Genomic DNA, 16,548 nt, shown 5'->3' on the forward strand with positions numbered 1-16,548 from the left:
CGGATGTTCGGGAATGTCAGGAATAAACTTCCTGTTGAGCTTTAGCCGCGCGGAGCTTCACTAAAGAAGGTGTGAGTGTTTTACCTGCACAGTTCTGCCTCGTTTTACTCGCTTTTCTCTGTGTTTGTCTGTTTAAATGGCTTTATTTGGGTTGTCATGTTGTAGTTGTGGCTCATGAACGAGGAATATCGACTGTGAGGTTTGGATTAACGCGTAAAGTTCGAGAAATCCTGGGTTTAATATAAATGAATGTTGATTTACAGGTTTGTTTGAGCTCTTAGCTGTTTTACACCGGTATACACCTTACAGAGTTTCCTCTGTTTCTGATTTAATGTATTATTTTACATAGACATTCTGTCAGAGATTCTTTTAAAGGTCTGGACTTGAACTTTGTCCTGATCGATTCAATTTTAAACACACCAGAAGCTAAAATAACATGCTTATCTTCATCTGAATAATATAACAACTTTACCGTGATACCAGGAACACAAACCAGAATAATTTCTCTTTGACACATTGATTAGCTTATAATTTGATTTATTGATTTATTATCCAGCATGATTTAAGACCGTTCACATGGTCATATTTGCTCATATTTAATAATTGACCTAGAAACACTGCTTTACCAACATTTAATATGACATTTAATATCAAAATTTCACCATACAATAATTTTCTAATAGATAAAATCCTGCTCTACTTTTGTTCCTCAATGAAAATCTTGATAAATCAACCTATAAAAGTAACTAACTAACTTAACTAACTATAAAAGTAAACTATTTCATATGATCTCACTATAAAAAAGCATTGGTAACACTTTACAATAAGGTTCGTTAGGTAACATGAATTAATAATGAATTGCACTTATTAATCTTTGTTAACGTTAATTTCAACATTTACTAATACTTTATTAAAATCTTGTTAAGATAAGTCAATGCACTGTGAACTAACAATGAACAGCTGCATTTTTATTAACTAACATTAACAAATACAGTAACGAATGGCTTGCTCATGGTTTGTTCATGTTACATTAACTAATGTTTACTAATGAGCCTTATTGTAAAGTGTTACCAAAGCATGTATCATATAGTATACATTAGAATGATGATAACAGTTCTGGTCACAGTAGTTGAAGCTCAATCCTCAGATTATGACGGATGGTTTTTTCTCCCGTAGGAAGTTGATGGAGTTGTGAAGATGAGTGTGACGTCGTGGTTCCTGGTGAGCAGCTCCGGCACGCGCCACCGCTTGCCCCGCGAGATGATCTTTGTGGGCCGAGAGGACTGTGAACTGATGCTACAGGTCAGGCACTAAACACATCTTTCTGATCCGCCGCTTTAAAGGGGTGGTTGATTATGATTTGACTTTTCTAACTTTAGTTAGTGTGTAATGTTGCTGTTTGAGCAGAAACAACATCTGCAAAGTTACGACGCTCAAAGTTCAAAGCAAAGGGAGATATTTGCTTTTAAAGAAATAGCTTTTTAAGGACTACAACAAACGGCTGGTAGAGACTACACCACATTCCTCCCGGGTTAGTGACATCACCAACCCTAGAATTTACATAAACCCCGCCCCCAGAACATTATCAAGACAGAATATGCTAATTAATGACTAGAACATAACAACACATCAGCTACATAAATTCATCAACTAACCATTCAGAAATGTCCTGTTGCTTCTACATGTTGTCACTTCTTCTTGAGTCTCTCCATCATTGTCTGACTCCGGTTTGAACATAAAAGGCTAAACGTTTTTGAACTTTTTAGTGCGTGTCTGTGTGAGGTAACAAGGACACAAGCTGTTGAAGCTCCGCCCCCTGTGCCGGGAGCAGCAGCTCATTTGCATTTAAAGGAACAGACACAAACGGTGCATTTTTGTTCACCCTCAAAAAGTGACAATTTTAACATGCTATATAAAAATATCTGTGGGGTATTTTGAGCTAAAACTTCACACACACACTCTGGGGACATCGGAGATTTATTTTACATCTTGTGAAAAGGGCATTATACCACCCCTTTAAAGGGATAGTCGATCCAAAAATTACAATCCTGTCATTAATCACTCACACTCATGTCGTTCCAAACCCGTAAAACTTTAGTTCATCTTCAGAAAAATAAATAAAGATGAAATATGAGAGCTTTTTGTCCCTCCATTGACGGTCTACGCAACTACCACTTTCAAGGCCCAGAAAGGTAGGAAAGACAACATTAAATAATCCATGTGACTCCAGTGGTTTAACCTTTTTTTTTTTTTAAAGCATAAGCCAGACACAGCTGCAGTGTCACACCAGCATAAATGGCAAAAAATAAAAGCATATATTTTTGATATAATCACTATTTTAAAAGGCGATTAATATTAGCTAGGGCTTGAAGTTAACGCTTGTCCGGAACAAGTGGATATTTTGAAGGGAAGTAGCCGGATTAAAATGTCAATAACAACAGAATAACTGGGGAATCACCAAAACACGAGAATGATTCTGATTTTAATACATTTAGTGTAAGTGGCGATAATATATATTGGCTAATGTATAATGAACTGACGGTAACAAGTTTACTCTGTTGACAACATACTGTGGTAAAAATTCAAAATGTGAATTTCCTGAATAACATGATTGAAAAAGTGACTGATTTCATACGACAGTTCAATAAACAAGCAGTTAATATTAATGATTGATTAAATATAGACTGTTTTGTTCTGTTTCAGCAGCGAAAATAGTTTCAAACAAAGATCACAGCAGAATCACAGCAACACTCGGCCGTGTTTCATTTCTGAATGATTCAGTGTTTCGAACGCATCGGTTAAAGATTCAGACCCTGCGTCCCGAATCCGATGTTCACACTATCCAGCCTAAACAGTGTGTGAGATTAGAACAAGTGTGTCCTAAAGCATAGTGTGTTAAAAAGAGTGTGCCAGAAGTCCCTGGATGGTCTACTGTTAGATTTTGGAAGTGTGGATCCATGCTCACTATAAGAGCTAATATTACCCACAACCCACTGCGCTTTGGAGGAGGAACTACAAACACGAGTAAAAACTACAAAACAGAGGATTTTAACTGAGACGAGATGATTGACAGGCCAGTTTATGTGATAGGATGAGAGAGAGCAAGTGTACGACGTGATAGTGTGTCCCAAAGCTTGTCTACTTTTTTGTTACACTCTTAAAAGTATCTACTTTTCCTTCACAAACAGAGCACATACTTTTAGGGCGTAGTATAAGAAGGCGAATTGAGACGCAGCAAATGACTCATTCTTGAATGAATCAGACGTTTAAATGAATCGTTTGAATGAATGATTCAATGAGTCACTCATTAAGATCATCTGCCACCAATTACTGGTGGTTTAGTTCATGTTTAAAAGTCAAATTCATTTCTTATTTGTATTAAATTATTTAAAACAATCCCATAACATTATCTAATTTTTTGCGGTAAGTGATTTGATTTGATTGGCTACAAGCCTTATTGTGTCTTATTATTCTAATTGAATTTATTGATCAAAGTTAAGAATTTTAAATAAAAGATGAAGCAGACATTAGGGGGGGAAATGCCCCTAATATAAGGTAAAAAAAAAAAAAAATCCAAATTTAAATATGCCAAAGCTGATAGATTATTGGTTCAGAAAAAAATCTATATTCACACCACAGAAAAAATCCTATTTTTTCAGACAAGTGACTGTTTTACTCGGACAGGTGAACGACCGATTTACAAGGATTTACACAATTTTTTCTTTTTTAGAATTTGAAAGATAATCAAGATATCGTTCGATAGTGAGATCTCTGATTATAATCCTTGAAAACCACAAAAGTAGTGCTTGAAAATTCCTGAAGTCTTGGAATGTCATTTGTACAGTGTGTGTACGAGCCCTGTGAGGTACGAGCCCACCATTACCTGAAATGCACAGGAATCTCCTGTTCGGTCATAAAGCTCGTGTTGTACAGGAACCGTTAGTGAACGGTGGATTACTGACACTCTTAAACTCAACTCAAACAAGCGCGCCTCTCTGTGTGTTCTCTTGTGTTCTCTGTGTTCTCTTGTGTTCTGTGTGTTCTCGGTCTCTTGTTCTGCTGACACTAGAATGCAGTGTTTTGAGTCTGTTTATACGGTTGTGTTGATCTGTGGTCAGTTCAGCTCGGCCCTCTCACCGCAGAGTCAAGAGCCTCGTTCTGTCTATTCATGCATCCTCTCTCGCCCTCTCTCGCCCCCTCTCTCTCTCTCTCTCTCTCTCTCTCTCTCTCTCTCTCTCTCTCTCTCTCTCTCTCTCTCTCTCTCTCTCTCTCTCTCTCTCTCTCTCTCTCTCTCGCCCCCTCTCTCTCTCGCCCTCTCTCGCCCCCTCTCTCTCTCGCCCTCTCTCGCCCCCTCTCTCTCTCGCCCTCTCTCGCCCCCTCTCTCTCTCGCCCTCTCTCGCCCCCTCTCTCTCTCGCCCTCTCTCTCTCGCCCCCTCTCTCTCTCTCTCTCTCTCTCTCGCCCTCACCCTCTCTCTCTCTCTCTCTCTCTCGCCCTCACCCTCTCTCTCTCTCTCTCTCTCTCGCCCTCACCCTCTCTCTCTCTCTCTCTCTCTCGCCCCCTCTCTCTCTCACATTCCTCGCCAGCCACGAACTCTGGCACTCGTTCAACTGTTTCAAACTCTTTCAAGATGCACCATCATTATTGGACATTTAAAATGCTTTATGATGCCATGACATTTTGTGCAACTTCAGTGTACTTTCATTCATATGATGCATGCATGTTTATTATGCATTTGATTAAATTATATAATTGTATAGTTTATATTATATACATAGTAATTTTTAGACTGCATAATTGGATATCCTTAAGGAATGAAGGTTTGTGGGTTTAATCAAACTGCATATATTATTATTATATAATGTTATATTATATTAGTTGTTTTGTATTGTAAATAGCCTTATTATATTAAATTAAATCAAATGATATTATTTATATAGTTTGCTTTATATTATATACATAATCATTTTCACGGCATTAAAGTAAATAGTGGGTCTATTTTATTATAATTTTTATTGTTGAATAATACGATTTAAAGTAAAAAAAAAAAAAATATATATATTAGGGCTGTCAAAAGATTAATCGCGATTAATCGCATCCAAAATAAAAGTTTGTGTTTACATAATATATGTGTGTACTGTGTATAATTATTTTGTATATATAAATACACACACATGCATGTATATATTTAAGAAATATTTGCATACATATACTGTATATATTTATATATAATTTATATTATATATAAATATAATTTTTTTATATATAAATTACAATTTTTTTTTAAAATATATACAAGCATGTGTGTGTATTTATATATACAAATTTAATTATACACAGTACACACACATATATTATTTAAACACAAACTTTTATTTTGGATGCGATTAATCTTTTGACAGCCCTAATATATATATATATACCGCAATATATGTTCGTATGATGCATGTTTATTATGCATGTAAAAAGTGACCGAGAAGTCAGATGCATCATAGCTCAGTCTTCAGATGCTTGTAAATGAGCCTCGGTTAGACTCATCAAGCGTAACGTTCTGAGCAGAGCAACACCCTGTAGAATGAAGTCTCTGAACAATGACATCATCTCACTAATGAGGCAGTAAACGAGTGTGGGCAGATCTGCTTTGATGAATGAACACTAACTCTGATAATGCTGGGTAATTGTGTGTTCCTGTGGCCAGATCTCAAGGTTTATCTGATAGGATGTTCAGAAGACTGATTGTGCAGCCGTGGCTCTGTTCTCCTTCAGGCCTTTAGTTCTTGTAAACCACTATATAAACACATCAGCAGATGTTTTAACGTGAACACCGTGTCCAACTACACACGACACGCGCGATAAAAGCCTCTTTTCCATGTTAATCAGAGTGTTTGTCCTAACCTGCCGCGACGGCGACACACGACGAGTCTATTTTAGAAGCGGTTTCTATTTTTATTCAAAGTCGCGCTGGAACAACAAACACAAAGTGTGGCGATAGGCGCGTTTCCATTACAGATTTGCGCAAAACTTTTGCATTTTTTTCCTTCCTTTTTTTCCTTCCTTTTTTTTCTTCCTTTTTTTCTTCCTCTTTTTTTCTTCCTTTTTTTTCTTCCTTTCCCCCCCTCTTTTTTCCATTTTTTCCCCCCCATTTTTTTTTCTAAATATCAATTAAAAACGATTGCGAAATGACAGCATTTCCATTAACCGATGTTATGTGACAACCTCATTTTTTTCCTCTCGCGAGAAGTCATTCCAAAAATCACGGCAACGGACATTAGTAGGTTTATGTGTCTCAGCCGCTGCACTGGCCATTATTATTAATCAAAGGAGACGTATGTGTGTTATCCAATCATTAGTGGCCAGGAAAGACTCTTATACTGTGAGCGGCTCATATGAGGAGTTTCTGGGTGTTTCCCCTCAGATCTGCGTCGAGGTCTTGATTGTGGCATTTATTTGAGGTTTAGAATCCAGTATTCCTGTCATTCTTCTGTCTTTTATGAATTTAATAAAGAGCTCTGTCTCGTATTCTGTACAATCACACCGCATCATCTACGTCAGCTGACCTGTAAATGCACAAAAACTGTTTCCATTGCAGTTTTGCGAAATATTTCTTTTTCGAATTGCCTGAAAAACCTCCTCATGCGAGCGGGAAAACTTTTTTGCGATAAAAGGGAGTTTTTGCGAGATTGACGTGTTTCCGTTGGCCGTATTTTCAATTCGCAATTTGAAGGGTAATGGAAACGCGGCTGATGATAATATCAGGTGCTGTTTATGTGCTTTATTTAATGTTAAAAGCGTGTCATGTGACTCTGAGTATCATTTAGTGCTCCAGCTTTGTGGCTGTAAAAGCAACAGTGGATAATTCACCTCAGATCTTGAAATGAAACAAATGAAAACAATGAAATATTTGTGAATTTGATTATTTAGCGACTTTTCCATTTTCTTGCGAGTGCCGTCAAGATTACACTCTGCTGCCGTGAGACTCCGCCCACACGCTGTTCTGATTGGCTGACTCCACCCACCCACTATTCTGATTGGCTGACTCCGCCCACATGCTGTTCTGATTGGCTGACTCCGCACACACGCTGTTCTGATTGGCTGACTCCGCCCACATGCTGTTCTGATTGGCTGTGGGTTTTGATTGATTTTGAGCATCTCGCAGTCGCGTCACGTCTAGTGTGGACAGACACATTATTTGTCGCTGGAATGTTGTCGCATCGCTTCTGGTCAGGAAATGGTGTAAAGGTTGTTTTCTGGTCCTTCTCCTCGTTTACACTGGACTTGTGTGCACGTTTATTCTATGATAAGGTCATGTTGTTAATCTGCTTTCTGTTCTTTGCCCCTTCAGTCTCGCAGTGTGGACAAACAACACGCTGTCATCAACTATGACCTGTCGACAGACGAGCACCTGGTCAAAGATTTGGGCAGCCTCAACGGGGTGAGTTCACTCGTATTAATAACTGACACAAATATGGATCTTATATATAGGGCTGCTTGTTTTTGGTTAAGTTTCGTCAAATGGTGTGATTTACCAACTACAATTTTAAGTGGGTCCGTTGTGGTTATTGATTGATCGTCTAATCGTGTTTTTTGTTTTTGTTTTTTAACTAATCAGAATTATTTGAGAACCGCAATAATTGTGCAGTGAAAATTTCAATCACATTTTACCAAAGCATATACAATTTTTTTGTAAAGTACATAAAGATAGTCAAGAACCTCCTTCATACGAAATGAAGGTTTGTGGGTTTAATCACTGCATATATAATATTATATTAATGTATTGTATTGTGTGTATATAGCTTTATTATAGTATATTTTATATATTAATTTTTATTTTATATAATTTTTATTTTATATATTTTATTAAATTATATTATTTATATGGTTTATATTATATACATAATTTTCAGACTGCATATAGTGTAATATAATGTCCTCTTACGAAATGAAGGTTTGTGGGTTTAATCAGACTGCATATATTATACTATATTATATATTGTATATAGCTTTATTATATTTTATTCAATTATATTATAGTATTTATATAGTATATAGATATAGATGTAGATATATGTATGTATGTATATGTTTGTTTATTTATTATTAATTTTATTAATTTTTTTATATATTTAATTAATTTAAATTATTTTATAATAAAATTCATTTTAATTTTTAAAATAAAATTAATATAAAATTTTTTTTTTTTTTTTATTATTATAAAAAAAAAAATCCACAGCATTAAAGTAAATCATGTGAGTCTATTGTATTATAATTTGTATTGTTATATACGATTTACAGTTAAATGTATGAGGCTGAGGCTTACACTGTAAGTGACAGAAACCAAACAGAATTAAATCTCAATTATTTGTATGACAATTAATCGTCTGCACAAAAATTCATGATCATGATGGGCCTCATTTGAAAATTAATTTAATTTAAATTCATTCAAAAATCATCTTGTTTTACAAGGTCTTCAATTTCTGCATTCACAAATAAAAAAGTACAGATTTTATATGCTTGATTTACTTAGAATTATTATTGCCATTTTTTATTAAAATGGTGTGATTACAAAAAACATGATAAATGCTTTCTCGCATTGCTCACACGAACAAATGTGTTCAATCAAACATCAGACTTGCAAGCAATGCCTTTGTCACCCAGTTTAATGTTTTCACTGGATATCCAGTCGCAATTTACACAAATGTGGAAATAAAGAAAGCTTGAAGCGCTTTGCTTTGTGAACGGAGAGAAAAGTTGTGTGTAACGTAACTGAAATAAACACTCACAACTTTCACTGTTGAGTTTTATAAAGATGTGCATTGAAGAGTGTGTGTGTGTGTAGCCGTGCTTCACTATCAGTGTTGTCTTATATGAGTGTGTTTGTGATCTCATGTCTCCTCAGACCTTCGTGAACGACCTTCGCATCCCTGATCAGACGTACATCACCCTGAAGTTATCAGATGTCATTCGCTTCGGATACGATATCCTTCCTCAAACTCAGACCGGAATCAAACGGGCACACACACGTCCGCTGTGGTTTGACTCATTCTTTAAAGGATTTTAGCTAAATCAGAAGCGCTAAGCTTGCAGAAACACCTGATAATGAGCAGAAAAGCAGCTTTCTTGTTTATGAGACGGTTTGTTCAGGACAGTGTTGTGCTCAGCTCCATAGAAATGATGCCACAAGCAATTTCAATGAGTTTTGTCCTTTCTCTCTGAGCATTATGGGATGGTTTGTTTGTTTCTTGACTGTTCGCACATTCACACATATACATCCTGGAGAGAAGCCAACACAAAGTGCCAGAGGAAGCCCTGAAGGTACATTTGAGGAAGGAAATCTCTGTTTTCCTGCTTATTTATAGGAAATAGGAATATTCTAATATTGTATAAAGCGCTATAGAAATATTCAGCTTTTTTTCAATGTAATCTATACATGCCGTTTATGACACACTGACTGTGTGGAAATGTATTTACACAGTAATTTACACTGAATGAAAGTGTTCTGGAGTGCACTAACTAACAGTGAGCAGTGAGTTCAGTGTTTATTAATCTTTGGTAACAATATGTAATAAAAATACAACTGTTTATTGTTAGTTCATGTTACCTTGAGTCTATTCAATAAAATTAACTGATTTTCTGTGATGCAGAAAATGCGGATGGAATTGCGGTTTAACTTGACCAATATATTACTGTTGTACAGTAGAATTTAGATGCGTCTCAATGTAATAATAATACTAACACTAATAATAATAAACTATAAAAACGTAAATTTTTTTAATAGAATTTAGACATTTCATAGAATTTTTTTTATTTTATTTTTTATGAATTTTATTATTAAACCATTGAAATGGAATCCAGAAATCCAAAAACACAGAATTTTGTAGAAATAAAATGGAATTTGAAAAAACTAAACAAAAACTATTTCATAGGGCCCTACACGTCATTTTTGCTAAACTTTTAATAAATTGTTTTTAAATTGTATAAGTTGCATGATTTAAACTTATTAGACATGCTTTTTGATTACTACAATTTTTATTCAACCATTAAAATGGAGAAATTAAAAAAATTTAAACGGAAAAAAATGGAATTCCAGAAAAATTTGTACGGAATTTTTCAAAAATAAATAAATAAAAAACCGGATTTCATAGGACCCTACAGATACAACTTTTGATTTTAATTATGGCTGTCAAGTGATTCACATTTTTAATCTATATAATTACGTGATATGCTGATTTATTAAAATGCTGTTAAATCGACAGCCCTAATTTTGATAATGTATTTATAAATTAACATGAACTAAAATTAAGAAATGCTGTATTTTCAGTGTGTGTGTGTGTGTGTGTGTGTGTGTGTGTGTGTGTGTGTGTGTGTTGAGAGACGCTCATGTCATTTATATGTTCTCTGGATTCCAGCATGAAAAATACACCAGCCAGCTTCAGTTTGGTCTCGAGACGCCGGAAGCCAAGAAGCACATCAGGACAGAAGAGAAACAGAGAGACTCGTTACGCATGAAATCAGAAAAAACTGAGCGGAAGAACATCACAGGTACGTCTGACATCATGAACTCTCTTCACTTTCTAAAGTCATGTTTCTGGTGTTATTGTGAAGCGTTCATCAGTGACATTACTATACAGAAATAAGTGTTTATCTTCATAATTTTCATTATAATGTAATAACTTTCTCTTCCTCTCAAACGATCTATATACTTACACTTCTCACAATTCAATATCTGATTGATAAAATCAATTCCTACTTTTTTCCTTCTAGAATGTCCTGTTTTATTTGGAAATGTGGTCATTGAACGATGTTTCATGTTGACTTTAACTTTTTCTTCAAAGATTTGCCTTGTGAATTTATCACCTATTTCTTTTAGAAAAAGGTTAATTTTTATCCAGTATTTCCGTGCCGTTCTGACCTCGCCTGACTTTGAGCCACAGCTGAAATGTAATATTTCTGCACTGTATTGCTGGCTTGGCAAACTGCTCTAATGTATTCATATTTTTGCACAAACTTTGCTTTCAGTCGTAGGTGTGCCACGTCTTTTTTTAGACTTAAGATTAAAGTCTGAAAATCCTGTGTGTGTATATATATATATGTATGTGACCCTGGATCACGAAACCAGTCATAATTCGCACGGGTTTTATTGTATGGGTCAAAATTATCGATTTTTCTTTTATGCCAAAAATCATTAGGATATTAAGATCATGTTCCATGAAGATATTTTGTAAATTTCCTACCGTAAATATATAAAACATGTATTTTTGTGAGTGAATGCGGCACAATCGAGGTCATAAATGAACCAGAATTCTTTTTTCTTTTCTTTTTTTGCTCCCTCAGATTCCAGATTTTCAATAGTTGTATCTCGTCCAAATATTGTCCTATCCTAACACACCATATCATGGGTAATGTAGGTTTTCACCAGGAATTCCACAGTTAAACATTTTAAAAATAAGCTGAAATAATGTGGGCTGACGTCTTCAACAGAAACAAACACCAATGGAATATCAACCTCGTAACTCACAGCAAGTCCGTCTTTAAAGGTTTCTAAAGCCCTATCCGCACGGGATGAGTATGACCTGGTGACCTCTAGTCATTTGTAATAATTGCAGAGGCTGTCTGTGATCTTAATCCCGTGCGAATCACCCATGTCTGTAATTTGGCGGGTCGTATCTACTTTTTTCAAGGTTTTTGTTTCCGGTGCGCTTTTTTAGCCATCGTTCACGAAGAATGGCGGCGGCGTTGGAGTGTTTTGAGTGCTGGATAATATCGCTATACACCGTACGATATAACTATACAATTTGCAGAAAGAGAAAGCTGAACACCATCAGAAGAGCACAAACAAACAGAATGATTAGATGGAGATAGATGACATGTATAGCAGCATGCGGTGAAGAACATTCTTCTGTTTATGATATATCATACAGCTAGACCTATAATAACAAGACATTTCCAAGCAATAGCCTATTGACATCATATCCGGGAGACAAGTCAGTAAATTCGTGTAAAATCACATTATCCCGAGTGAATGCGCAGGTCCCCAGATAATACTAATCCAGTGCGAATCATACAAGATGAGTTTCCCTATGGATGGAATGAATGGAGTTTTTACTTCCGGAACGGAACTTGATGGAATGTTCAGCGTTCAGAATCAGACCAACATGATGATGTCATTGTGATATTTGCATACTTGCCTTACAATCACTACGGTTTCCTTCAGGAAGTGCGAGTCTAGTTTGCATATTGTGATTTTTAAAAAGCTTTTAATGCCGTTTCATCCACTCGTGTTTAACTCACCCGTCAGTGTAACGCTAGGACAGTCTCTTTATCTAGAAGAATCCAGACACAGAGACTCGATTAATCTGTTTCACATCCGGCTAAACGTGTACCGTTACTGTTAAACCACCGTCACACTCGCTCTCACACATCAGTCTTCATGTGCAGGAGAGTTTGCTAAGTCAGTCATCACTCATGCTAGTGCTAATACTGAGGGTTAGTGATGTGATCACACCTCCAACACTCACTATTAAAGCATCAATATAGAGAAATGTGAAATCCTCACACTCACAGAGACATATTTGCTTTAAGAGGGATAGAGTTGCTCATGGGAACATGAGGCGTTTCACGGCTGAGCGAACAGGAAGTCCTGAATCATCCAGTGAAAACGAGCTCTGAAAGCGTTCGCTGTGTTTGTAGATGATGGGAATTTTCCCGAAAAGCAGATCAGATGGACAACATGGCATAAAGCCCTTTCTTTGTTCACTGAGTGGATGAAAAGCTAATTATTATGTTGAAAATAAAAACGGAAAGACTTTTAATAAAAAAATAAATACAATTATTTTTTAACATGCGAATTTGTGGTTCAATTATTGCAATATAATTAAATATTTCAGGTCAAAGTGGCTCAGCTAACAAAAAAAGTTTAGCAGATAAATGCAGCTAAAAATAAAGAATAAAATAGTGTTTGTTGTACATATAAAAATACTTTTTATAATGCATTAAAGCGCATGAGTGTTTAGATGGACAACAGTAAAAGCTCATTCTCATGAGGACTTCATGGGAGCGTTTCTGTCCTGAACTCCGTGTGCTTTCTGACCTGGTCCTGCCCAGCTGACTCATGGGATTGAATCATGTTTAATGGCTTTTCCCTAGTTCTGCACCCCATAAGCAGCTCTTGGCTCAGTCCCGAACGAAAAGAGTAATATTTGAGTCAGATATTGTTGCACTCAGTTTGGGCTGATCCTTCTTAAAGGGATAGAGTCACCCAAAAATTTGATTTTTATTTTATTTTATTTTTTAAATAGTTGTTAAACTTGTCACTTTTTGTTGTGGCGTGTTTTCTCATCGAGCTCCCCCTACAGCTGTGGGCCGTATATTTCACAACACTGTAGTAAAAACATCTCCTCCCCCTTTCTACCGCTGCTCATGTGCATTTGTTATTATGGGAGCCGGCTAACTTTATCATGTGGAGCGATGTGTACCGAGGTGGGTAAGACATCATACACAGTATCATATGGCGTGTGTGTTTATGTTGAATTGCCATAAAGCAGTTTGTGTTTCTCGCTCGTTCTCGCTTCTCACGAGACTTCCTATTTACAACTTACCGGGACGTTAGTCCACATGTTGCAAGGTTGGTTTTCCGCTTAGGAACGCTGGGAGGAGCGGGGAAAGTCACCATTCTCACCAGAACAGGTTATTTAACCATCCAAATGATTTCTAAACGGATTTATTAAGTTGAGGTAGTTGCCAAGTTCTCCATTAACATTAACACCCTCCAATATTTAAAGATATTTTCTTCAAATTAAATTTTTTTTTGTGTGTGTATTTCAGCAGTAGATTATAAGTAACTCCTACTAGACACTTTTGGCGGGTTGAATTTTTTATATGTAATATATACATTCTTCAGTCGTAGTCTTTTAAAAAGGCATCATTATTCGATATCGATACTGAAATATCTGAAACAATAAACCAATACAAATTTTTCCGCAGAATAGATGCACGAGACCAGCTGTTCTCTCTCTCTCATCTCTCTCATCTCTCCGACAGCGAGAGACACACAAACCCGCCTCTCCTCACTCACTCGCTTCATTTGCTCCGGATGAATATTGTTGCTGTTACAAGGCTTGTATTTCGCCATATTGCACATCATTTTCCCGCAGTTTTGTGCTCACTCCCAAAGCGTGGCACGTAAAGCCGCCCATCAGCGCTACATTGAGCTCTTTTTCACGTCTTATTGCACTTAAACAGTCAAATACACACCAAATAATGTCTTGGCCAGTATTCATGTAAATACAGTCAGTTATGTTTCATGTTTAAGGTTTATGTTTTAACATAAACAGTTAACGCATGTGTATCAGTATATTGGACCTGTGCATCAGGTCTTAAAGTGACAGCAGCCTAATATATACAGTTCCTGCTGCCTAATATATACAGTTCCTGCTGCCTAATATATACAGTTCCTGCTGCCAAATATATACAGTTCCTGCTGCCAAATATATACAGTTCCTGCTGCCAAATATATACAGTTCCTGCTGCCTAATATATACAGTTCCTGCTGCCTAATATATACAGTTCCTGCTGCCTAATATATACAGTTCCTGCTGCCTAATATATACAGTTCCTGCTGCCTAATATATACAGTTCCTGCTGCCTAATATATACAGTTCCTGCTGCCTAATATATACAGTTCCTGCTGCCAAATTAAGCCATAATATAAAAATATCTATATGGCAGTTTTGGGGGAAAAATAAAACGGATTTAATAGGACCCTGCAGATGCAACGTTTGATTTTAATTATGGCTGTCAAGTGTTTCAAATTTTTCATCTAATTAATTGCATGATATGCCGATTAATTAAAATGTTGTTATATCGCCAGCCCTAATTTTGATAATGTATTTTTAAATTAACATGAACTAAAATTAAGAAATGCTGTTTTTTCACTGTGTATTTTAGTGTGTGTGTGTGTGTGTGTGTGTGTGTGTGTGTGTGTGTGTGTGTGTGTGTGTGTGTGTGTGTGTGTGTGTGTGTGTGTGTGTGTGTGTGTGTGTGTGTGTGTGTGTGTGTGTGTGTGTGTGTGTGTGTGTGTGTGTGTGTGTGTGTGTGTGTGTGTGTGTGTGTGTGTGTTAGAGCTGTGCAACGATAAATTGCGATTAATCGCATCCAAAATAAGTGTTATTGTGTTTACATAATATATGTGTGTACTGCGTATAATTATTTTGTATATATAAATACATGCATGTATATATTTAAGAAAAATGTTATTTATATATAAAGTATTTCTATTTATATATAATATGAATTGTGTATGTATGTGTGTATATATATATATATATATATAATATATATATATTTGCATTTTGCAAATATTTCTCAAAAATATACAGAACATGCATGTGTGTGTATTTATATATACAAAATAATTATACGCAGTACACACACATATATTATGTAAACACAAACTGTTATTTTGGATGCGATGAATCGTTGCACAGCCCTAGTGTGTGTGTGTGTGTGTGTTGAGAGATGCTCATGTCATTTATGAGTCTGAAATCATGGATCTGAATGACACTCACACAAGAGTGTAACATAGCATCTCCACCCGAACTCGACTCACTAAAGTGGGTCAACATCTGTGACGCGTCACCACAACTTTCCAAATAAAGCTCGTCCTGCGTTTTGGGCTGCTCCCTGTTTCCTGCTGCTCCGTCTTTGTCTTTGTTGTCAGGGTGAAGCTCTGTAACATCAACAGTGTCAGTGACTCGACATGCTGTGACCAGCGTGACTGGTTATCTCTGACAGACAGAGTAACGCAGCAGCTGACGGTTCAGATGGCTTTGATTACAGACGCCGCGTCGTCGGGTGGAGTCCAGAATGTTCTTCACTCTGCTGTGTCAGTGCTGTTGCTGAACTACTCTTCTGGCCAGACGTGTAGAGTGTACTGTGTGTGTAGAGTGTGTGTGCATGAACGTTCACAAGCTTTTCAAGCTGTTGTGTTTGCTGGCACTGACATGAGTCGCGTTTAAAAACAAGTTTGGTTCTTTTTCAACAGTGAAAGGAGTTTGTTTGTGTGTTTCTTTTTTTTGTAATTTTTTTTTAGGTTTTGCATGTTTTTTTTAAACCTAAATTTATATTTATATATATATATGTATATGTATATGTATATGTGTATATATATGTATATGTATATGTGTATATATATGTGTATATATATGTGTATATATATATATGTGTATATATATGTGTATATATATGTGTATATATATGTGTATATATATATATGTGTATATATATGTGTATATATATGTGTATATATATGTGTATATATATGTGTATATATATGTGTATATATATGTGTATATATATTAGGGGTGGCACGGTACATGAAAAAACATCCGAACCGTTCGGTTCGCTTGTCTCGGTTCGGTGCGTGTGTGCGTCGCGCGGTTCGCACGGTTCGACGCATGCGCAATGTAGCCTTGTGCCCGTGCTACTGCTAATACAATGCTAAATCATAAATCAGACAAATGTAGAATAACATTACAATGTCCAGCAATCGATTT

The 16,548-nt window shown here is 36.2% G+C and overlaps 1 protein-coding gene across 6 annotated transcripts in view; it reads left to right on the forward strand.

Annotated features, from left to right (window-relative positions):
- The window catches only part of cep170ba (centrosomal protein 170Ba), a 40,115-nt gene that overhangs the window by 186 nt on the left and 23,381 nt on the right, over nt 1-16,548 (forward strand). For 4 of the 6 annotated variants that reach the window (XM_082143704.1, XM_082143701.1, XM_082143699.1 and 1 more), the window contains exons 1-7: nt 1-71; nt 166-263; nt 1,177-1,302; nt 7,341-7,430; nt 8,895-8,973; nt 9,252-9,310; nt 10,405-10,537. The exon at nt 1-71 is cut by the window's left edge. In XM_082143704.1, the coding sequence (XP_081999830.1) occupies nt 246-263; nt 1,177-1,302; nt 7,341-7,430; nt 8,895-8,973; nt 9,252-9,310; nt 10,405-10,537 (505 nt within the window). In that variant the 5' untranslated portion in view covers nt 1-71; nt 166-245. Of the gene's footprint in view, nt 72-165; nt 264-1,176; nt 1,303-7,340; nt 7,431-8,894; nt 8,974-9,251; nt 9,311-10,404; nt 10,538-16,548 lie in introns of those variants that run through there. The other 2 variants (XM_082143700.1, XM_082143702.1) reach the window with 2 other exon arrangements.

Source organism: Leuciscus leuciscus (genome assembly GCF_965113295.1).
Source record: "Leuciscus leuciscus genome assembly, chromosome: 17".
NCBI lineage: Eukaryota > Metazoa > Chordata > Actinopteri > Cypriniformes > Leuciscidae > Leuciscus > Leuciscus leuciscus.